Raw genomic sequence first — 25,045 nt, 5'->3', positions numbered from 1 at the left:
TCTCCATCCTGCTGGTAAAGAAACATCTATTGTTGCGTGAGAAAACAATCCCACCACAATGTCGAGGGCTGGAAAAGACATTCAAGTATATAAAGCAAACGGTCTTTGAGAATGACAAATGGGCAAACTTCAGCTGCTGACGAAGATCATGTGATAGAAAGCGGTTTAAGAGTTTACTCAACTGGTGTTTCTAAGGTCAAGAATTACCTTTTAACCTCAGATTTATCTCTAACATACAGTAAATACAACAGAAGACTAATACTGAAAGCCTCAAGGTTTCTTGTATTCAGAAAAAGAGTCAATAGAGCAAAACATTGTTCTCACTACAGATTCTCATGCACTCACATGTTAAATGCAAGTTTAACATTTCTGTGCACATACTGCTGGGGCACTTGCATGTTGTTGTGTTCATAGAAATACGATTGTGAAGCACTGAAGCGTCCACATACACTGTATCTGAAACAGAAGCTTACAGACGATGGAATAAGACATTACAGTGGAAAAATAAGATGGATTGAGGAAGGAAAGAGACAAATGGAAACTGCTGCAAGTAGCGCTACAAGGAAAGTGTCAAAAAAATCCATTATTTTCACATCAAGGCTGCAGGAGCATCATCCAAGACTGAATCATTTATAGGTGATTACTGCTGGAGACTGATGGAGTCTGACAACGCTAGGACAGAGGCAGGAAAATAAAAACGCTTTCAAAGTTGATTTAAGTTCAATTAGGAACATTATAACTGTATTCACTTGAGGGAAATCCAGTTCCTGAAATGGTTGAAGAGAATTGATGTGTACTGCATGTGAGAAAAAAAAGAAGCGAGAAAAGACAAGAAAATACCTCAAAGCAGTTCTAATACACATCTGATAATCGCAAACAGGGTGAATCTGGACAGATTAAAGAACGAGAATATGGGCTTCATTATTATGGCTTCAACTAATAAATCATTGTCATCGAATAAAAGGACCAGTGTGTAGGATTTAGTTGCTGCTCACGTCTGTATATGATGACCTGGGAACAAGAACAGGCTGCAGTATGTAGGAGAAACTACGGGGGCTACAAATCCCGCAAAAGGCGGGCTACTGTAAGGTGTCTGTAGATAAAGACGGCTCATTCTAAGGTAACAAAAACTCAAACGATTTTTATTTTCAGGTGATCATACACCAAAAAAAACACAAACTTACAAATATTTTATTCCATTTCTGCCAAAAGATCCTTCTAAATGTTACACACTGGACCTTTTTTACCTCTATTAATCAATTAATCGTCTGTAAAAAGTCAAAAAGTCACACAAGCTGACGTCTTCAAATGTCTTATCTAAAAAAATGTGTAAAACCTGAACACCAGCCAAAATTTTACATTTAAGAATCTAAATCTGGTGATTTTGGGGGATTTTTGCTTAAAAAAAACATGATCTGAACAACTGATCAATTATCAAAATTGCTGCCGATTCTATTAACCCATTAATCATTTCAGCTCTAGACACTGTATGACTTCTTAAAAGCCACATTTCTTGAGCATTAACACAGGCAGTTCTGACAGCACTAACCTTAAGGCCACATTTTCTGTAACTCCAAACTATAAAAATTTAACGGAGTCCCTCAGATGCCTGTCTGACAGCGAGACGGCCGCCCTCTCACTACAGCAGCGCATTCCATTACTGGAGCTCACTGCATGGTATAAATAACTCTGAGGCAGACCACAAACACAGTAAGATATCCCCAGAAAGATGCAAGACAGTAGAGACAACATATAGAAACATACATGAATATAATAGTATCCTGTGTAAACACACCTCTGACTCTGTGGGACAAAACTGCAGCCAAGAAGCCAACAGTGATTATCGCTCTCTCTCTTTCTCTCTTTCTCATCTGAATATTCATGAGACATGAAACATATATGTTGTCTGTACAGTATCTGTAGTGCAGGTCTGTCCTCGTACACCCCCGTCTAAAGGAGCTTTATAGCTTCAGGCATAAAAACAGAACAAACAAGGAGAGGCTCGAGCTGTGTCAGCCGCAATAATCCTCAAAAAAAAAAAAAGTCTGTTTCTTGGCGATAAGCTGATGTGACGTCCACTAATGTGTGCTTGCATTTGTGTGAATGGGTATTTGTTTTTCTTTTGTTTAAAGATTTTAACTGGGAGCTGCAGTTTCTTTCTTCTTTTGGGAAGAATATTCATATTGTTTGTTAAACATAATGTGGTATTTTTACCATGAAAATATACCTGCTGTGCTGCTTTTGACCAGTAGAAAGTAGATACTTTGGTTTACATTAGTTTAATGTGAACTCTCTGGATTGATGGCTGATGGTAACTAGTTATTAGAATCAAGAGAAGAACTTTGTTTTCTCTTATAATAGTTTGGAAGATGGAAATGCTGGAAATATTCCCATTTACTTTGATTTTAATAAATAAAACTGGATCGTAAATTCAATCAATTGAACTTACAATTCATTTTTGGGAGAAGTAATATGTCAGTAGTGTAACTAATTACTTTTGGCAGGGAGTAATAATAGGTAATAAATTACTTTTTCTGAGTAACTAGCCCATCACTGTCTAGCAGTGTAGTTGCAGATTACAACTCACTCACTTCACAAAAGAGAAACTATGGAGCAAGTTTTTGTGTGTTGGTGCAACTTCGTCAAAATCTTTCAAGGATTAATCTGAATATTGTTTCAGAAATATCACAAATAGATTCACTAACCAGTAATTTACCATAGTATAAGAAATATTAAAGGATTAAAGATTAAGTATAAAATATGATCAATATGTCAAATAAAAATGGCACGAAGGATAATGCACATGGATAAAATACAGATAAATATATAAGTACATTTAGAATTTTTACTATTATGTCATCAGTGTTATTGTCAGACTCTACTGTTGACACTGTCATAAAAAGACTTTAAGGGAAATAAAAATAAAATCTACTATCTATCTACATGATTATTCGTATGCTTATTTAATTTATTTGACCTTGGTCATTTTGGACCTCCACAGAGCATATTGTTCTTTGAGTAATATCTTTATAAATAATTAAAACACAACAAACCACATCTCTTTCTGTCTACCATCATTTTTCTGTGTTCCAGGATTTTTCTGAACTTCCATAGACTTCCTCTCCCAATCAGCCAGGATTAACATCCACACTAAGGCTCTGCGTGCGTGCGTGCGTGCGTGCGTGCGTGCACTCCGGAGGTGCCAAGCAGTGTGTGTGTGTGTGTGCTGCATTATGTTGTGTGTGGGCGGGTGGCACAACAGAGAAACACATGCCAGCAATCCCCAAATCATCAGGTGCAGTAGCAGTGAACCGGCTCCTGTGGCTTTTCCCTGAGAACTTGTTATTCTGCTGGAAGACGTAACAAGATAAACACAGTCTGACATTTGTGCCACATTTTATAACTAATTCATACTCGGCCAGTCTGCTGCTGAATCCAGTTGTCTTGAAGCCATTAAATTGTTGTCGTTATTTTTTTTTTTTCCAGGAATAACAGAAACAGTTGGTTTATTGTGCGTGTAAGTAAAATCTATGCATATACACTGTGTAACGACCAAGCTTTACTTTATTTCAGAGATTAGAAGAACTAGTTTTTGTTCATTCTTTACACTTTAAACAGGATTAAAATGGATTATTTAAAACCATGAATACAGATTAAAACAAACATACAGGCACGAAATAGGTGTTATTAGTATCAGCATTAGTTAAAGGGGTAATGAGTAGGATTTGTTGGTTGCTGTTTGTAAACACATGATTCACAGTCCTCCCGAAAGACAGCGAGAGCATGTTGAGTGACATAGAGAGTGAATGAAGAGAGGGAGCGGCCTTACAGAGAACAGAGCAGTTAATCAGAGAAATAAAACATTATTTTCTGATTGTTTCTAAATAAACACTGCTGCACCTCCACACAACCCTTCGGGAAGTAGCCACATTGGTGGACGCTTCATTCTGTCCACTTAAAGTCTAGTGTGTAGGATTTAGTGACATCTAGGGGTGAAGTTGCAACTAACTGAAAACCACTTGTGTCTGTATTTGACAACCGAGGGAATGAGAACGGGCTGTGAAGTGTGCAGGAGGAGGTACAGTGGTGAAAAACACAAAAGGCCCTATATACGGTCGATGTTGTTGGTCTGTCCCTTCCGGGCTACTGTAGTTACGTAGCCATGCAAGGCAAGATAAAAATGGCTCACTCTAAGGTAACAAAAACACAATGATCACAACATTCAGGTGATTATACACTAATGAAAACAATTTCATTTCTGCCAATAGATTCTCCTAAAAGACACACACTGGACCTTAAATGACCTTTTCTGAATGAGTCAATAAAAATATGTTACAATTATTCCTATGTGATTTTTTATGCAGGCTATTTATTTTGTTTGTTTATCAGGTGATTGATTGTTAAAGTTCCGCACTAAGTTTATTCATTTCCGAACGTGCCCTCAGTAGTGACGTGTGTATGCAGACAGTGGTGGGGACATCTTAACTCAAAGCCCCTCAAAAAAAACTCTGTAAGGCAAAATCTTTAAAGTGTTTGTTTGTTCACATTAACAGTATCACAGTGGGATATTGTTTTGGCCTCTGTTTTGTCTTGTTAATGCCTGATAATTTCAGTCCCCATTTTGTTAAAAAATACTATTGTTATAATCGTTATGAATACTACTGCTAAGAGGATCCACTGGAGCAATTATAATTTCTCATATGGGAGTACATTATTATATTATAAACTTAACAGCTGGTTTAGACGGAGTGGAGTATTATTTCTTTGTTTTTTAACAAAATACACAAAGCATACTGCAGTAGTTTTTGGATGTTATTCATCTTTCTTTTTAAAGGACGAGGAGCAAAGGACATTTTGTTAATTTATGGTAAACAAAACACTTTCTTTGCTGTGTGACATGAGGGTAAACAATGCTACAAAACAAGAAAAACTCAGTCGTCCACTCACAGATTCCATACATTTCAACCCCAGATTCCTTACATTTTCAAACGTCCAGACTAAATGGACTCTACCAGTGAGCAAACATGTTTTTTAAAATGAGTATTTAGTAAACAGCAGTTTTGCATACACAATACCCATATGTAGGTTCTGATGGCATGCTATTGCAGTGTATGACTTAGGGAGGGCACTGTTGAGCTTAAATTGAGCTAAATGTATTCACAGCGAGACCTGTATATGTGCAGTTCTTGTTCAGTTCTTTGAACCAATCTTCTTTTTCTGTGACAATAATCACCAGCAGTATTTAATTGATTAAAATGGGCTAATGTGTCAGCCAATACCAGGGCAGCACAGAGGATCATTGGGATTGTTTCTCAATGCGCTAGTGTACAAACAATCATATGATTGAAATGTTTGCATAGATCATACATCCACATATTAATTACACTCTTGATTATTTTCTCAGCAGTACCTGTGTCACACAGTATCTGACTGAGTGGCCTCCAAAGACTTTCTATGTGTGGCCAAACTCCTCGGTATGCTCAGGCAAGATTGTTCTCATGGCAGCAGCAATTTCAGGACTTAGGAGCCTTTGTCTGGCCATCAACAAAAGCCTTTGGATTACTGGTGAGGCAGGCTCACAGTACAGCTGCGTGCGTGTATGGGCAGGTCAGTGGAATGACTGGAGCTCCGGTGGGCTAAGAGCTCGAAAAAATGCAGTTTGGTGAGATTGCAGATTAGGTGGTAGGGAGGGAGGGAGGGGAGTGGGACAGGTGCTGACTACATGGAGGGAAACAAAAGGCACACTTCACTTTCTGCATGGCTCAGGGGGAAAATCTAAAAAAGTTTTGTGGGAAAAAATTGATTAATGACCAAAGAGGTGTTTTGATTTTTATTATTATTATTATGATACCTTGTACAAAAGAAAGTGCTGAATAAAGTAAACGCTCCTTTATGGATTCTGGTGGTACTGTGACATTTAGCAACACCACTTTCTACCTGAGCCTACCTGTGAGCTCATTCCGACAACAACAAGCCTGGATGAATGAGGGCTTCTGATTGGCCTCGACAGCAGCCAATCTGAATGCAAGGAATGAGTCACAGGGAAGCCACTGCACCTATCTGCACTCACCTGATACTTTACCTGGCTGAGCTTCGACCCAGCATCTCATTACCTTTCCAACACAATCCAAAACTGAGGCTCATTGTGTCCTGCAAGATCCAGCAGTCAAGGTGTTTCTCTGTATTTGGCCTCACTCAGAAAACGACAAGGAGCCATGGCCGTGGCTAATTTCCAGTACATTACTCGGATGAGCAGTGGTTTCAAGGTCTACATTTTAGAAGGTAAGCTTGATATTCACTTTTCTCTTATAGCCTCATGTTGCTTGATCAGAGTGAATACTTGTATTACCTAGATCTGTGCAGTTAAGTCTCTGCCATGGTTATGCTATAATAATAACAATAATAATAATAATAAATATATATTTATATATGTTTAGATATGTCATGTCATAATCTTGTATAACACATGTGTTTATTACATTTACCTTTGTTCTTTGTATGATGTTTATGTAAATACCATATCTAATGGAAATAACCAGATGTGATGACATTCACATAGAAGTTATGCACTAAGAAGAACCTTTAAAGTACAATAATTGGATTCAATACAGGAAGTCTACTTAGAATAAAGAATAAAGGATTCCCTATGAATACTTATTTCAAGGTGAAATAAGACTGAGCTCAGATCCGGTAAATTGTGTTTTCACTCACAACTATGCTGTGTTTCTGTTGGATATCCATAAAATCTGATTAAACGCAGCTAAACAGAAGGTCAGGCAGCGTATTCCTGCTGCTAATGAGGAAGAAATATCCATGCCCGAGGCATTAGAAAATCAGCATAGGTGTGGTTATACCTCCCCCCTCCCCCTCCACAATGGCACTCTGTGTGAAAGAGTAGCTCACAGGTGTTGGAGTGTTTACCCAGTAGGAAATGCGGATTGGAGTGAACACTTGTGGTGTGAAGACTCAGTGATCGACTTTCATTGTCTTACAATTCAAAACAGACAGTCAACCTCATTGTCTGATTTCACTATGCGACTGTGGCTTTTCTTTTAAAGCACTGAGTGATGGATTTGAATACAGTTGAAGTAGCTTTGAAGGACTCCCACTGCCCCATCAATGTGGATTTTCAAGTGTTAACTGAGCATACAGTCAAACAATAAGCCACAGTATAATTAAGCTGCCATTCCATTTCAAACAATGCTTTGTGTTTTGACTGTATGCACGACTGTTGTGAACATGTGAGCTTATTGACGTGAGACAATAAAGAGCTCCAAGAGGAAATGGGTTTAAAAGTATTACCCCTGTGGTTTGGATTCAACTGTACCCGCCTTTATAAAAAAGAACACCCTAAAATATAATTTTGTGGGTTTCATTTGCAACCTGTGCGTTTCTTTTATTCATCAGTGACATCATCAGCTTCTTGTTGATGTGTTTCAACTTGTGTGGTTGCAAAGATCCAGCATGTGTTCGCATGTGTTGTCCTTGATGGCCCTTGTACATATGGGTGCCGCCCAAATCGGGGTCCTCAAGGGCTAAAAACTGTGAGATTTGTGCCACTCCATCCATAACAAAACCTGTTGATTGTGACCTGTGTGATAAGGCTGAATGCCAACATTATGCAGAAAAACAACATTTACCGTTAGCATTGAATCAGCTGTGTAGTGTTGTAACGCTCACTGATCAGGTAGATCGAGTTCTACAAGTTAACGGAGTTTACAATTAACGGTGACAAAAAAAAAGATTTCCCACGAATAGCAGTTCTGCAGGTTGATGGATCATAACAAGTAGTTACTCATCACTGATTGACACACTACCAACGTAGTAATCAACACTGCCAGTACATGTCGTTTTTCTTGCTGGATGGATTTAAACAACTGAACCAAAGTCAAAACACATCTGGTTTGACTGTATTCTTTTTAAAGCCTCTCATTCTAATTCTGCATTTTTATTTTGTTTTCCAGGTCAGCCCCATCTCAGAAGCGAAGACAGATACAGACACATGACAAATGACCGGGCCCGAGTCCCAACAGTGTATCCAATCAAACGCAAGCGCAGCCATGAGAGAGGCCTGACATTGGAGGAGAGGTTGGTAGTTTATTCGTATTTCCAGTCATAATTCACTTTAAAAGTATGATTTTGTATGCAGATTCGGTCAAAGTGATGTGACATTATCTGATGAATGAATGTTTCAGGCGAGAGCGGGTACTGAGCAGAAGCAGTGGTAAATCTGCCCAGAGAGCGGCACCAGCGCCGGCGGCGTTTAACAGGCCACAGAGCCCCACATCTACTGGAGTCTGGAGTCCAACACCTAGCCCCACCAGCCCTCTGCCCACCCATGTGTACTACACACCAGTCATGGATGAACCACTTGCCCTCATCAAGAAACCAAGAAAAGACCCTGAAAGCATGGAGGAAAAGACTAAAAGCTCAGCTCCCACTCAAATCCAGGTAATTCACCAAAAATGAGTCCTCAACATGTTCAAAGTGACTTTCTCAAAGATCACGGATGTTTGGGCTGTCATAATTTAAGAAACGTGGTGGTACTGTATGTCCCTTTGTAGTCAGTGTAGCTCCAGGCTACCCACAGCAGTGGTACATCTCCCATCTCAGTAACTCCAACTGCGCAGACATTCTTCTTTCTGAGTGCATGCAGGCCTAAGCTTGTCAGAGCTATGCAATCCAGCCAGATTCAGGAAGAAAATGTGAGCAATGGAGTGAGGAATGCCATAAACAAGACCAAACAGACTGCTCTCTCTTTGACCTGTATATGCCTGGGAGTGATCTGACTTCCATGGGCAAACCCAACCAGTTTAATTGGTTTTCAAATCATTTTTGTTTTCACTTTGAATAGTGTACACTGTTTTGTTGTAATGGGATGAGCCTATCCGTCAGTTAAGGGGATATTAAACAGCTTGTGGAATAAAGAAAAAACACAAAGCAGGGTTGCTGCGTTTTAAATGCAGATAAAAAGTACTGTTTTGTGTCTTTTCATGTAATTAATGCAGACTGTATTCTTTTGTTTTTTCAGATGCGTCCCTCTGTGATCACTTGTGTCTCCTCATCAAGAAACCCCTCCTGCAGATCCGAGGTCCACAGGGGCCCCTCATCAGGTCAGTCTTGCACTCTTGTGAATAAGCTCATCCACCAGACGGTCACTCCCTAATGGTGACACATGCATCATAATGTAGACATCCACTCACTTTTACTGACTCACTGAGGTGTGTATTTGACTTTTGTCATTCATCCTTTCTCTTCTAGTGATTTCCAAAAGTAACTATGACCATGTGGTTGAGGAGCACTTCCAGAGAAGCCTCGGAGTGAACTACCAGAAAGCTCGCTCCCAGCAGCTCTCCATCAGCGTGTCCGTCGATGACCACTTTGCCAAGGCTTTGGGAGACAAGTGGCTGCAGATTAAATCAAAGTCTTCCTCCTGTTCTTCCACCCCTCCCAGCAGTCCAAGTGTTACTCACTCCCCCACCTACAGCCACAGCCCAAATCAGTCCCACAAAGAGTCCACCTCATCACCAACTTCCAGCCACTGGTCTGTCAATTAAAGCGGAAGTGACCTCTGATATGGGAAGACACTGAACTTTGTGACTTTTAACATTTCACTGCGTGCAGCTCAGCTTGTTGAGCAATGGAAAAGCCAGCGCTAGTGCTGAGAGGGCGAGCTAACAGATGCAGGAGTGCTGTCACTTTGGACCTCTGTGTGTCCAAATATAAGACACACTGACGCAGACGAATGTAGCATGAATTGGGATGTCCTTGTTTTGTTACATTTCTATCCTCAGCTTGTCGATAGCCTCTGAGTTACGTAGATGGTGATGTGGGATGATTGAAAAATCAGAAATAATCCTTCACATTTCTTTGATTTTGTGTCATTCTTTCAATTCAGTCTGAATGCCACGATTTCTGCTGTATTATATTTATATTCTGTTACACCTGGGTTCTTTATAGTCTTAATGACTAGCCTATCTGCTGTATGATATTATGCTTATAAGCTGTACACAGAACAAAGACATTTAATAAGACTTTGATATAATAAAAATCTCAAAAATCACTTCATAGTTTTGTGTCGTTGTCATTTGTAAAAGCATATGTGTAGGGCTCGCTTCCCAGAGCCCAAGATGACGTCCTCAAATATCTTGTTTTGTCCACAACCCAAAGATATTCCGTTTACTGTCACAGAGGACAAAAGAAACCAGACAATTCCCATTTGAGAAACTGAAATCAGAGAATTTGGATATTTTTTTCTAAAAAAATGACTCAAAGCGATTAATCATTCTGAACTATCAAAATAGTTGGAGGTTAATTTAATAGTTGGGAACTAATTGACTGATCGTTGCAGCTCTCCATATAATCCATAGTGTCATCTGACAAATGTATTACATTAAAACTTTGTCTTACAAATAAAAACTTTTTTCTTTTGCTTAAGATTTTACTAAATGAATAAAACTCATTTTAAACTCAAAGGTTGTGATTTCACCTTGTGAAAAGTGGGAAGGGTGGTGTACCAGACAACCTAATTTCAGTGAGTCAGTGTCGTCTACAACACGTCCGGTGCACACTTGGCATTTTACGCAGAGACCTGTTGCCACACACTAAGTGGAAATTAAATGGATCTATGAGCAACACATCGGGACTTTTTCCTGTAAATTTGAGGGAATGTAGGGTGCATGTTCCAGCAGGCACTGGGCCTTGTATTCTGACATTCCTGTCTCCTGAGAAAATGACTCTGTAAGATCCTACAGATCCTGTTTGGCAAGGGACAGGAGGGAGGGAAGAGGGGAAAGAAAGGGTTGGGCTAACATAGGCCTGAGCATGAGAACCAGGCAAGCTCTTCAGTTACTTATTTGCATGTCCTATCTTGTCGAACTTTAAATATGATAAGCAACATTAAAAAAAAATCCAAAGCCTCAGTCTTTAAAATTACAGAGTTGGTCAATTTTAAAGAAGGGGGAAATAACCGAAAATGTTCTAACAAGTTGAAAATCTCAACAAGTTGAGAAAAGTAAGTTGTAAATGAAGGAGGAGAAAGGGGGAAATTGTGAATTATACTTGTCTTTACATGAAAATTGTTAGGGTAAATCATTAAAAGTGTGTGAGCTTATGTCATGGGGTGGTTTGAGTTGAGACATCTGCATAAAACCTCCTAAAATCCACTGCACAGTAGCATAAAGTTTACATCACACAGATCTTGCCACACATAAAGGAGCAAATAGTGACCAAGCTACTGGTTGTTTTCCTTATTAATTGTTGAAACAGGTATTTCCACATGAAGGATATATTCATTAGCCAGTGTGTAACCTGAACAGGGGCATTGATGCCATCTAGAGGCCCTTAGGTGAACCTTAAACAACCAACATTGTCAATGACAAATGGTCTCATGTTGCAGGACGAACAGCACAAACAGCTAACAACACAGCTCTGCGGGTAAACTCGTTGTTGGGAGAGAGCTTGCTTGACAGAGTGACCTTTAGAAACTAAAGAGAAAGAGAAAAAACACTTTGCTCAGCTTACCACTAGGAGGTGACTCCAAAACAAGTTTTCACTCTTCACACATTATTTGAAAATACTATGATTGTGTTTATCGAATTGATAAAGAAAATAAAGTATATATTCTGTGAGTAGTGAGTCGATATTAGTAATTCTTTTTGGACCATTTTTAGTTGATCCTTAACCTCTTAACAGGATATATTTTAAATACCCTTATACACTCTGTATTTGATCCACTAAACCACCTTTATAAGCAGGTTTGCTGTAAAGGAAATTAAACATGTTCCAATTGAGCACTGCAGTTTGGTGCAACTGAGTTGAAAGTGGTCGTCAACGTGGCCATGAGAATGCTAAGAGAAAAAACTTCTCAAGCTGCTCCACAACAAATGCACATTGTTGTCTGAGGCAACAATAAAAGATAATTATGATTCTGAATACCTCAACATGACAGAAAACAACATTTAACTCAATTTGACTGTGGCAGTAGTAATTAACCACAGTACAGAAGATTGGCCGAGCACTATGGGAAAGTTCTTGCACTTTGTCTTGTCTGTCAAAAGTTAGATCACTGTCAACAAAGCATGAAGCATTTTGTAAATAATTAAAGTTACAGCTCTAATCTCATGAGAACATGATTGCATGGAATGACTGCGTTTCTGTTGTGGAGCAGCGTATGATTCATTTTTAACGTTCCTGTTCAACCTCTTCGTGTTTAAATGATCAAAGATAGCTATCTAGGATAATTGTTTAAATAATGATTGTTCGGTTTGGAGCTGCTGGGTGTTCCCAGCCCCAAACTGGCAGCTTTATTTAAGTGAATATGACATAAAACAAGCAATTGAAAACAGTTTTATGCTTATTCTGAGTTTTTGTACATGCATGCTTGTTGTTGCAGTTGGATTTCATGTAACCTCAACTGGAATATTTTAATCAAAAACAAACCCTCAGAATCATTGCTCACGAATATCAGTCTAGTGTTGGTTAAATGACATAACAACACAGCAAATGGCTTCTCTAGAATATTGGAAAAAATGTCATTAAGTTGTAAAAGCAAAGAAACAAAGAATGATCTGTGAAATCTCTACAAATGTTCTTTTTTGCTATTAAAAACAACATTTTATCAAGGATATACAACACAAGGTTGAATAACAAAATGAGAGTTTGCAGTTTTTTCAGGCTATGCACACAGAGGAAGATAAATTCATAGAATAACATTGTTATATACATACACGTATACACCCAGAAAACAATGTTTGTTCTTAATTTTATAGTAAAACAAATACCTAACATGGCAACACTATGTATTTAAGACAAATAGGCTGAAAGGTTTCTATACTAACCATCATTTCTATAACTGATACTTAAGAATCAAATAGGGCCTTAAATAAGGATCTGGTTTTAATAGCTGGACTCTTGCTTCTTTTAAGGAAAAATGGATGTCAATCATCACACAGTATAATGACCAGTGTGGAAACTTTATTTAAGGATTTCAGAAATGGTAATAAAGTCTCTTGGCTGACCGAGATGTAAAAATGTGGTTTCTCATGTGTTTTGGTTCTGTCCTAATCTTTGATCTTCGATTTCTGACTCTGACTCTTTCCGACTATGTAACAAATTCATTTCTCCTAATCCACTCAATGCTGTATTTAGAATATCACCACTGGATGTCAATGTATTTGATCCTCAAATAAAACAAACAAAAGAAACTGCCTATTGATATGCAAAAGAAATTGTACCAAGATCCAAGCTGTAGGTGGATAATGGACATTTAACCACGATACAGCTTTTATTGCAGCTGCTGTTCTTGTTTCTGATTTGTTGCAATAGCAATATGTTTGGACTGTGTGGAAGTAGGTGAGCATACAGTATGCATTTAACACTTGCTTACGAGTTTTATGATATGATGTGAGTATTGATATGGTTACATGGTTTATCTTGTTTCTGTATTTTATTTTGCTATGTATCGTATTAATGCAGAAGTTCTCAAAGTTGATGTGACAAACAAATGTTCTTGTTGTTGTTGGCTTCTTCTTGTGGTTTCCTGCGAACTAGTACATACTTCCACTTACTCAGAGGATGTCAGTTGAGTAGACGGTCCCTCAGTGTGGCTACATTTGTGTACACACTGCTTAAATTATTTTTGCCATATGCATCAGATCATCCAAGTTGCATGTTAATACTGAGGTGTAAACCGGGCCTCAGTCCAGATCTGGCAGCTGTGGGTCTATGGATATATGTAGATTTAAAAAAAAAAAACAATAACTAGAGCAGGGGTGCCCAAACCTTTTCCCTTGGAGGGCCACAACTGAAACTTAATGGTGGGCCAGGGCACCAACACCTATTGTAGTGTATTGTTAGGATGAAAAATGGTACATGGATCCCAAGTTCCTGTGTGTCACTCTGCCCACTGTGCTCAGATAATGAAAAATAAAAAATAATTAGGGTTCCTGCATACACATTAGAGAACAATTTTACCTCACAAAAAAATAAAACAAGATTGAATCTCATGGTGGGCCGACTTTGGGCCATAGGCCCCACTTTGGGCCCTGACTAGAGTGAATGTTTTTTTATTGTCTAAATGTCTGTAACACTGTTTGCCACGTCACAAATTTGGAACTAGAAATAAGGAACTTTCATCTGTTGATTTTGCTGGCACCACTGGACAAAACTACCACCTCTTCATCTGATTTTAAGGGGAATCTGACTGAATCCAACCCAGTGGCAGCCATTAAGAATAACTATGTAGAAATAGCCAATCTTCCCGCTAATGGTCTCATGTGCTTATAGGTCATATAGAAGCATCAGTATTAGATGAAAGTTTCATAACCAGTTAAAATCTCCTGGTAGTACGTTTAATATGACACAGGATGGGCTCATTGTCGCCTTTTTACATTATCTGAGGCACACATAGACAGCTCAGATTGTGCAGGTTAAAAGTGCACAGACAGTTTTCTGCCACCTTCACATTTCTTATGAGTACAGTTATGAGTCACTTCCATTTAGACTCACCTGCTTTGGAGAGGTCAGAATATTCCACGCAGGTAGCATTTGCATGCAGCTGTCACAGGTCTGAAACTACATCATCCAACAGGCCCTAAATAAATGAGTAATGAAGAGGAACTCATCAGCAGATTTGGAGGCAATGTAGCATCCCAGAAAAGAGTAAATTGTGCTGACGCCGAAGACGGCCTGACAGTGTTGTGGAGTTACTCAGTAAAGTGACTGTTCATGGTGCATAAGAGGTTGATCAGTAACATAGTTTGTAACTGTTGCTTCATTTTCCGCTTAGCTACACTTGCTTACAGAGCTATACACACTACGGGTGTTTCTCCATAGCCTAAACCTTTAGTTCAGTGAGATCATATTGTGGCAAAACACATTTTTTTTGTTGGGAATTCATTAATTACATCCAGAGAGAGATGGATCTTGAGGGGTATCTTGTTTGGTGTCAAACACTGTCAGATTGAACTCATTTATGTGACCTCTGCCCAGGAACTACAGATGAAAATGAGCTTTTAGCAATATGTGGTACAATACATGTATTGTGCATTGTCCTTGCTATATAAACATTAAATAAAAGCAGCTTTAAAAGTCTGTAGCCTGAATGAAAAATGGAGAAACTGTCCAATATTTAGAACCTCAATGGGCCTACAATATTAAGTTTAGCCAGTAGGTGGCACCAGAGTGCAGGCCATGCTGATAATTCATTAAAAAGATCATCACATGTGGTCACTTGAGCACATGTCAGCTCCTCATAGATAGATTTGGATCATCAGTCTAAGCTGCACAAGCACACTGTCAAAACTATACATAGTATCCAGGAGTATTATGGGAACATTACACTGATTATATACAAATAATACACCCCCATTTACCATAAACACACTGGAGCCTGAAATGATTTTTTCTTATTTTTCTTTAGCAACAAGAGGGAGATATATTTAGGCAAAAACAAAGGACATCTTGTGAGTCTCCATGGTGGTTCAAGGAAAAACACAATTTGGGGATTTCAGGTTCATATGCAGCAAAGTAACATAATCAAAGACAACTGTAATTATTCCTCCCTGCCCACAAACAAGCTAAACATTAGCTTCAGACAGCACAGGTCTCATGACCGGACTGGAAAGGCGTGTACTCAAACCAGCTCAATATATAAACCGACCTCCAACAACAGGAGCCTCCAAACAGTACAGGCTGCAGGAGCTGCGTCCTCTCACATCCTCTGCCTTTATCACCTGACAGCAGCACACACACACACACACACACACACTGCACTGGACCCACATCTTTAACCTCGCTCTCACGTGTAAGTATTTTCTTTTATTTGTCTTTATCTTTTGTGTGTTTTTTTCTGTGTTGAATTTCTCAGTTGAATTTTGCAATAGCAGCTAAGGAGATTAACATACCGCTATTTTCTATACTGACGGTGAGTTTAGTCCAGAGTGACTGACAGGGCTCAAAGGGCCAATTATTCGCAGCTCTAAAGTCCCTTTTTGAAGCTTTAGGTGGATTTATTTGTGATTGTACTACGCAACTGGATTGTATTGGCCACTGGGATTATATGACGCTCACTGCGTACATGTTGAATGTTTGAGAGAAAGTGCCACACCGGCACATTAAGTCAAGATTTCATTACATAGATGGATTTAATTTAATTTAAGTATTAGCCATTGTTGCTCCAAAATCTTAGAAAATCCTATTAAAACACCCCAGGAGATGAAACACACTGTAAAGGGCAGTGAAGTTAGTATAAAGTCACTGTTTGTGTCAAATATAGTGGATAATAATATATAATCAATAATCAACACTTAAAATATGTCTTAAAATATTCTTTATTTGAGGATATTGATGCTTATAAAACCTGCACATTGCATAATGTATGACATTAGAGATGCAGAATCCACTTTTTTAGTTCTGATCTGATCCTGATACTTGAATAAGTGTAATGTATAATATCTTTATTATTAGGAGTAGTAGTAGTCATAGTAGTAGTAGTATTGTTGGTATTATGTGTAAGGTTACATCACTGTAGTAAACCACACAGGACTTCTTAAAGGTACAGTGTGTAAGATTTAGGAGGATCTATTGGCAGAAATGGAATATAATATTCATTATATCGTATCCTCTTGGAATAAGAATTATAATGTTTTTGTTAGCTTACAATGAGCCGTCTACAGAGGGAGCGGGTCTTCTTCTATGGAGTTCATGTTGAAAACCACAAGTTTCTACAGTAGCTTGGGGTAAGGGAAACCAACCCACTGGCTCTAGATATGGGCGTTTGTGTTTTTGTGCGTTTCATGGCCACCGTAGTTTCTTCTTTTTAAGAGCAAAAAACATACAAAAATGCCTAATAAATGTATTACAAAGCAATTTATTTGAACTGTAGGTTGAATTAGAAACGTTTTAAATAGCTCAAAATTCTGTTCTGTCATTTGCATCAATGTGCTAGTTCCTCCTTTCTGATGTAAACAAAGAATAACTTTTGTGGTTTGCCGTCCCGCTTTACCCAATCAGTAGAGACAACTCCACAAAGAGGAGGTCCTTAAGGGCAGAGTGGTGACCTGGGGAGCAGGCAGAGGACTGTTAACTGCGGACAGGAAGTTGGCCAAAATGCCAATTTCCACTTTTGGCACCTTTAAGTAGACTTCACATACAAACAGGGTGTAGGAGGGCAAATTGCTGTGGCAACTCCAACATGAGAACCTTGAGTTAGCCAGCTGTTACTAGCTCACTCAGTGTCAGACTGTCTCATGTTACGTTACAGCAGGTTCTCTTGGTGAGGTGATGTAAGTCTGATATCCAGTGATGTGTGAATTACGCCAGTATCAACACCTGATATCAATATTGGATCGGATCTGTCCCAACTCGAGTCTTCTTCCTGTTTTTATAACGAAAATAATCCCATAAATAGTCAGAAGAGAGTGTGCTATACAGACTATAACTGCTCAGCTCTCCACAGCCTCCTGCTCAGACAGATAACTCTACAGTAATGTTATGCTCGAGCAATTTTATGCCAAACCATAATGTGGCTCACACCAGTAATGACTTATTACTGATATAAAACACTTCATCATAGCCACTTCCCCCTGCCACAGCGTACTACTGTAAATCATGCCTGCAGAACAAACTGATGCCTGCTGTTTGGTCTTGTCAGCTTGTTAATATGTAACTCAACTCGGCCTTTGTTTTTGACCTGGTAAATAAGGAGGATTAACCACTAACTCGTGTATTTTTGTGTTTTTGCAGTGTGTATCATCAGAGGCTCGCTGTCACGATGGATGTCTCTCTCGTCTCTATACCCTGTCATTTTATGATGAAGCCCACAGACAAACCTTGCATACCTAGCTCGCAATACATTTTGATTTCCTCCCATTAGCACTTTTAGAACCGAACCAAGTGGTTCTTTCATCCATTTTGTGGTAGAAATTTATTTATACATACACATTTACCTCATAAGTCACTGTCAAAGCACAATAAATTGGCTTGGTTTCACTCTGATTGTTTAAATTAAATTAAATTGCAAGTAAAGATGGATACAAGTACACTAGCAACCCTGGCAGCTGCCACTACCTTGGCTGTGGCCTCTCAGACTGACATGTCAGGCTACTTGTGGCTGCTGGTGTTAGGCTTTGTAATTGCCTTCATCCTGGCTTTCTCTGTGGGGGCCAACGATGTGGCCAACTCCTTCGGTACTGCAGTGGGCTCCGGAGTTGTCACCATGCGCCAGGCCTGCATCCTGGCCACTATCTTTGAGACAGTGGGCTCAGTGCTGCTGGGGGCCAAAGTCAGCGAGACCATCCGACAGGGGATCATTGACGTCCGGATGTACAACGGCTCCGAACACGTCCTGATGGCAGGGTCGATAAGTGCGATGTGTGGTAAGTATGGTACTTGGAAATTCCTTTTTGATTTGCTTGAATGGTGAAAGGAAATAAAGTAAAGGAGATATTCGACCGGTGAATTTTCAGACTCACTAGGTCTTGCTCGTGTTTTTGCCCTACAGGCTCTGCTGTGTGGCAGCTGGTTGCATCATTCCTAAAGCTCCCCATTTCTGGAACCCACTGTATTGTTGGAGCCACAATTGGATTCTCCATGGTGGCCAGAGGTCACCATGGGGTCAAATGGATGGAGATTCTGCGCATTGGTGAATATATGTTGTCATTCCGCACATTTTAAAACAAGTATCGTTGAATCTGAAATACAAGTGTAGCTAAAAGCTTATTATGTCTCTTACTATCCAAAGTGGCTTCCTGGTTCCTGTCACCTGTGCTGTCAGGCATCATGTCAGGAATCCTCTTCTATTTCGTTCGCAAATTCATTCTGAACAAGGTAAGCCTGATTCTAACACTAACCAGTGGACGTGATTAATGAGTGTAATTTGAAGTCATCAGTGGTGGAGGAAGTGTTTAGAAGTTAAAGGACCAGTATCCCAAACCAGTGTGTAGGATTTAGTGGCATCTAGATTGCAACCATTTGAAAAAAGCCTTTAGGAGAAACTGACCTTTCTATCACAATCGGACGTAGCATGATGAAATGTCGTTGGCAATATTGAAAAAGTGAAAGCTTTAAAGCGACCAGTAGCAGCGAAAAGCACTGCACAGTTGACACCTAAATTAAATGAAAACAGATGAAGAAGAAGCTGTAGAAGATGAGTCATAATAGTGAGGCTAAGACAGTGAAATACTAGCCCACTTGACCAAATCGGTCTCACATATGGCAAAACTTAAGCGGTGACAGCGCACCTTCACGCACATGAAAACATGATCCTATTAGTGACGCCGTACAATGACACATATGAAAAATTACCAGTGGCCTGACCTGCGGCGGGCCCCTAAAACCGCATACTTTGCATATATGAGAGTTACGCCACTATGTACAGCCAATGTTTGGTTTGTAAGGAGGCAAACAAATCAAAAAGGTCAGGAACCACTGGTGTCATCATCAGTTTGGTACCACTGTTCTGTACAGTAAGTGTGTCGCTACAGCCAGAAATTAGCTTAAAGGTCCATGTGCTGAGCTATTTATTAGCCAGGACCAGTAACCAGGCAACCAACAGAGACTCCAGGAAGTTGCTGGTCCTTTTAGTATTAATTGGTGAGCTATGGAGGTGCTGTGAGACTTTTGATCAGTCTCGTGTTTGTGCTGAGCTAAGTTAGCTGGCTGCTGGCTGTAGCGTCATATTTACAGGTCAGACTTGAGAATGGTTTCAAACTTTTCATCCAACTCTCTGCAAAGAAAGCAAATAAACGAAATGTGGAATTTTCCCACAATATTCAGTGGTATTCGGTTTGTTGCATCCTGCGTCTTGCATCCTACCCACCGGTCCTTTAAGTGCTCATTAACATTCCTCCACTGGATCTCATGAGTAGTCGTTATGTCTCAGTGAGCACTCACACGCTCATCTCCACAGGCTGACCCCGTCCCCAACGGCCTCAGAGCTCTCCCTGTCTTCTACGCCATCACCATGGGCATCAACCTCTTCTCCATCATGTTTACAGGAGCACCACGTGAGTACTAAGTGCACACACTACACCCGTGCTCCTTGTGATTCTCACCTACTGCACTGCACTAACACAGCAGCTGTTGAAATCCCCGGAACATGGTGAGCTCTCAGTAAATGTCACTGGAGACACAGAGGAGAGTTGATGACACTCTTCTTAACACGAAGTAGGTGACACAAATGAGGAAAGGTCACTTTAGAAATTTCACATTGTTCTTTTTTGGTAATTTTGGACATTATTTCATCAAGCGAAAATACGTGTCTACCCTGGCATTTCTAAAGAACTGTTTCTTTAAAGAATAATACCAGTGACAGATACCTTCAGCCACCAAACACAACACAAATAAAGTAAAAGCAGTTAAATGGGAATTTGAGAAAGACACAACTATTAAATGGACAATTTCCACTCCTTTTTGTTTCATTTGCAGGATTGAACTTATCAAGAAGTCAACTGGCCTGGGCCCTTCACTGAAGGCTGCAGGCCGGTGTGTGTGGGTCAAGGAATATAACACACCATAACTCCTGCTATGCAAAATTACAACGTAATGCAGTACAGAGTGCACTTCTCACACTGATACTGCACACATGTTCCAGACAACACTTTATTTTCTGACACAGATACAGAAAAACATGTTATTTTTTTCATTTACAAAATGATCTGCCTACAGCTGTGTGCGCAGTTCACAATGTTTTTTTAGCCATGTTGATGATGAAAACCTGTCTTTTTTTTATTTATTGTTAACCTGCTGTTGTCTACAAGAGCAAACAGGTAAGTTGTGTCTGTGCATTAAGCCATCTCACTCTAGCAGTTACAACATCGGTTTAGCCATTCTGTGTTAACATTAAAAGAAAAGTGAAATTACTAGGAGGCTGAGAGTACTATCACTCCACTGCAAGACTGTTCTCTTTCTTACTATCTGATTGGAGGAGTGTGTACTCTTGCTGATACCGCGGTGTGTGTAAGGACAGAAACGCTGGAGCAGGCCAATTGAGACATTTTGTATAATTTTTAACAGATCATATGACCACAGCTAATATGAGAGGAAGAGGTGTGGCTACTTTCGAAAAACGTTTTCTTGGAACTATTACATGATGGCTCACGCTCCTGAAATTGGTCTAACAGTATTAAATGTTACACTGTATTTGAAAGTAGGCTAAAGTAAAGAATGTATCAGTACTAACAGTTTGTTTTCTCACTGTTTTCAAAGGAGCAGCATCAGTTGTGAATGCATTAAAGAAGCAGTTTCTGTTTCGCCTTATATGAGACAGAGTTCTCTCTCATGTCCCCTGTCTTGTGTGTGCAGTGCTGGGTTTTGACAGACTGCCATGGTGGGGTACGCTGTGCATTGCACTGGGCTGTGCCGTTGTCACAGCTTTGGTGGTTTGGTTGGTCGTCTGCCCACGCCTCAAGAAGAAAATCAAACGTGAGTAAATCTTTTATGCATACTGCTCAGTTTTTGTTATTTGGGCTGAAATTGTCACACAAAATTCTAGAGAAGCTAAGAAAATAATGAAAATAAGAAGGGGTTTGAATCATTTGCTATAGTGGATTACGTATTTTGGAGCTTGCCTACAAAGTGACATACTTCTCAGTTGAACACTGTAATGTGCTTCAGGAGAAATAGCTCCCGCTCCCTGCGAAACTCCACTAATGGAGAAGAACTCCAGCAAACCGGCGCCAGCAGAGCAGCCCTCACTACCTCATGACCCTCAACCCCAGACTCCTCCAGCAGACTGTCAGAAGGTGGCTTTCAAACTCGGAGGCTCAGAAGAAGCTGATTTGGACAACAACGACATGGACACCAAAGACTTGGATATTAGCAATGGTGAGAAATGATCTAATTTAATCTTTTGTCTGCCTGAATATCAAACTATTTTACCTCAGTGGCTACAGTCATGGAGAGGTAGAATGTAGAAGTAATACTGACTGAATTTACCAATTTTTTTTCATAGGTCTGAATGGTACTGTTGGCCCCATGATGATCACTGATCCTCACAGTGGACGGTCCCACACAATCCACAAAGATTCTGGCCTTTACAAAGACCTGCTCCACAAGCTTCACATGGCTAAGGTCGGTGACTGCATTGGTGACAGTGATACAGAAGAGCGGCCCATCAGGAGGAACAACAGCTACACCTCCTACACCATGGCCATTTACGGCATTCAAGGTGATCCTAAATACAAGGAGGTGGACGGCGGGCTGCAGAGAAGATCGAGGGTGGACAGTTACAGCAGCTATAGCTCAGCAGTAACCACTGGGACCAGTACGGCCCAGGACGGGAGTGTGACTCAGGAAGCTGGCCCGGTCCTCGCTGTGGAAGAGGACGAGCTGGAGGTGGACCAACCGGCCGTGTCCTTGCTTTTCCAGTTCCTGCAGATACTCACGGCGTGCTTTGGCTCCTTTGCTCACGGAGGGAACGATGTCAGGTAGGCAAGGATGGTTTTCTCCTGAGGAATTTATGCACATGCTGTTCATTCAGAGGATTTAAATAAGCTATTTTTATCACTAGCAATGCGATTGGTCCACTGGTGGCTCTCTGGCTTCTGTATGAGAGCGGCTCCGTGGTGTCCAACTCACCAACGCCCATTTGGTTGCTTCTTTATGGCGGAGTGGGGATCTGCGCAGGACTCTGGGTATGGGGACGCAGGGTGATGCAGACCATGGGCAAAGACCTCACACCCATTACACCCTCCAGGTATGCCACATATTTATATCCTATAACAGCTATAATTCTCATATATCTAATTGTCAAAGCGTACTAAAACATTTTCTTCCAATTTAGTGGATTCAGCATTGAGCTAGCTTCAGCAATCACAGTCGTCGTGGCATCCAATATCGGTCTTCCTGTCAGCACAACGCACTGCAAGGTAACTCAGAAACTTCAGCCCAAATAGATGAATGTGATAATCAAAAGTAGGTTCAGTGTTATAAACTGTTATGTCATGTGAACATAGGTAGGGTCTGTGGTGGCCGTGGGTTGGCTGCGCTCCAGGAAATCCGTCGACTGGCGTCTGTTCAGGAACATCTTCATCGCTTGGTTTGTCACAGTTCCTATCTCTGGGCTGATCAGTGCTGCCATCATGGCTCTTTTCATATATGTTGTTCTGTGAGCCTCCCACTATCCAGCTACACTTCACCTGACTGCCTGCCACAGTTTTTCTTTGGCTGACGGATAAAACATATGGTCTCTGTTAATGATGTTTATGATATTGTTCAAAGTCATTTTGAGGTCAAGCCAATGATGTTATCTCACCGGAATATGTCCATGAATGATGTAGGATCTAATAACACTGTTCAACTATCCAGAAGTCTGTGATCCTGTATGTATATTTGTATAAAAGCAACATTGTATTAAAAATCAAAACATTCACTTTTGACTGAAAAAGCACAAATAACAGTAATATTCTATGTTTGCGTATTTGGATGTAATAAAATGAGGAGATGCTTGATTTGAAAGGATTTCAATGTATTTTACTCACTATTAAACATTTTCCACTAAATTGTATTTACTGTGTTTGCATGTGGGAGGGATGGGTTACACCATCATGAGGTCATTTTATTTTGAAATATAACTTTTGACAAATATTATTTTTTATATAAAGGGAACAACAAACACAAACACATGGTGTATACCGTCCACATGCCATATCTTCATGTATATTGGGGTGAAATGAAGGTTTACCATTGCCAAACACTGACATTCTTAATTGTTTAATACCTATATTTTACTATACTAATACTTAAAATAAACCTAAAATGTGAGTAGTTCATTGTCAGCTTGATTCTACAAATGTTCCATTAAGCAATACAGACAATTGAAATCCTTTTCTAAAACATTGTTCCAGCATGTATCTGCTCTAAGAACTACAGCTGCCCCTGCTGATGTTTACTGAAAAGCCCACTAGGTGCTGCTGCTGGTGCAGGAGTCACAACTTAATGTCAGGCCTGCTACACACTGCCTCCCCATATCACTATCAGACCTACGTTATGCTACTGAGGGATGACTTTCCTGTAGTTTCACTAACAATAAAAGGCCACATGATGGTGGTGTTCTCCAAATAACTGATGCCATTGGTGGTGTTTGAAGCAGATGCATGTTCCCTATCTTTCCTAGATTCACTGCTTTACCAGGGTTTTTCTTTCTTGCCCAAAGAACCATCAAACACTGAGAGGGGTTCGTTGGATTTTTGCATCTGTCCTGCAGTGAGATATTCTCATTCGTCATTCAGACTACATGAGATCAACATTAAAGTCTTTTACATTCCCCATACAATCCTCAGTACATTTGAACTGGGACAGAGGATCATATTTACAGACTTAACATCAACAACATCATTAATCGTGTTCTTAAGTTTATGCACATGTCATATATGAATAATCTTTGTGCTATAAGCTGTTTCAAAGCAAAAAAGGAGCCATGTTAGTTCGTCACCAAGGTCCTTGTTGGCTGGATTTATGGACAATAGGTACATTTTTGACGTGACTGCATTTCCATATGAATAGACAGGAGAGAAAAAATGTGGATTGGGTGACAGTGTGTTCATGAAGGATTTGTTTATGTAAAAATGCAATTAGTGCAGTTTATATTATTATTATTATTATTATTATTATTATTATATTTATGCATCTAACTAGCATGTATTTTGTGCAGATTTACAACATGTCTAGATATACAGTGCGTATATGCATAAAAACCTTGCTAGGATGAGGGGGAGATCCAGATCTGTGAAATAAAATCGTACTTTCATTTGTGCAATTAAAGAGTTTGGAGAGAAGCTACTCCATCCACAAAGGTGGTGTCAACAGATATAACTGCAACTGACCTCTGTGGCAGTGTCAGATGTAAAAACTTGACGTTTTTTGGGAGGAACTAAGTGTAGCTGGACCCTTTATTATATAAAACACTCTATATAATCAGCCAGGAAACAAGGAGAGAGCTATTATCTCAAGAGTCCTTTTTCTGATAAGGATTGTCAAAAAGTCCCTTTTTTTCCAGGTACACTATTTAGGCAGCAGATGGCACTGTTGTCCCATTTAGCAGGAT

General features: G+C 39.8%; 2 protein-coding genes across 2 annotated transcripts; both read left to right on the top strand.

Annotated features, from left to right (window-relative positions):
• Nucleotides 1–6,097: 6,097 nt before the first annotated feature.
• On the top strand, nt 6,098–10,029 carry vgll4l (vestigial like 4 like). The gene is made up of 5 exons (XM_035658385.1): nt 6,098–6,282; nt 7,965–8,088; nt 8,196–8,451; nt 9,032–9,113; nt 9,262–10,029. The coding sequence occupies exons 1-5, from the start codon at nt 6,216–6,218 to the stop codon at nt 9,555–9,557; spliced, it is 825 nt and encodes a 274-aa protein (XP_035514278.1). The 5' UTR covers nt 6,098–6,215; the 3' UTR covers nt 9,558–10,029.
• A 5,633-nt stretch (nt 10,030–15,662) lies between these two features.
• Nucleotides 15,663–23,501, top strand: slc20a1a (solute carrier family 20 member 1a). Its single transcript, XM_035658384.1, has 11 exons — nt 15,663–15,805; nt 17,746–18,377; nt 18,503–18,643; nt 18,743–18,828; nt 19,910–20,006; nt 21,304–21,423; nt 21,616–21,825; nt 21,953–22,427; nt 22,511–22,696; nt 22,784–22,868; nt 22,956–23,501. The coding sequence occupies exons 2-11, from the start codon at nt 18,029–18,031 to the stop codon at nt 23,109–23,111; spliced, it is 1,905 nt and encodes a 634-aa protein (XP_035514277.1). The 5' UTR covers nt 15,663–15,805; nt 17,746–18,028; the 3' UTR covers nt 23,112–23,501.
• The last annotated feature ends 1,544 nt before the right edge of the window (nt 23,502–25,045 follow it).

The sequence above is a fragment of the Morone saxatilis genome, unplaced genomic scaffold (genome assembly GCF_004916995.1).
Source record: "Morone saxatilis isolate NCDOM2014 unplaced genomic scaffold, NCSU_SB_2.0 Contig16, whole genome shotgun sequence".
Classification (NCBI taxonomy): domain Eukaryota; kingdom Metazoa; phylum Chordata; class Actinopteri; family Moronidae; genus Morone; species Morone saxatilis.
Note: the sequence above shows the minus strand (reverse complement) of the source record. Positions and strands in the feature narration are given on the sequence as shown.

Coding starts and splice junctions, on each gene's coding strand:
- vgll4l (XM_035658385.1), top strand. CDS start 6,216: ATGGCCGTGGCTAATTTCCAGTACATTACTCGGATGAGCAGTGGTTTC. Junction 6,283..7,964: donor CAAGGTCTACATTTTAGAAG/GTAAGCTTGATA, acceptor TTTGTTTTCCAG/GTCAGCCCCATCTCAGAAGC. Junction 8,452..9,031: donor CAGCTCCCACTCAAATCCAG/GTAATTCACCAA, acceptor TTGTTTTTTCAG/ATGCGTCCCTCTGTGATCAC.
- slc20a1a (XM_035658384.1), top strand. CDS start 18,029: ATGGATACAAGTACACTAGCAACCCTGGCAGCTGCCACTACCTTGGCT. Junction 21,424..21,615: donor CCTCAAGAAGAAAATCAAAC/GTGAGTAAATCT, acceptor AATGTGCTTCAG/GAGAAATAGCTCCCGCTCCC. Junction 21,826..21,952: donor AGACTTGGATATTAGCAATG/GTGAGAAATGAT, acceptor TTTTTTTCATAG/GTCTGAATGGTACTGTTGGC.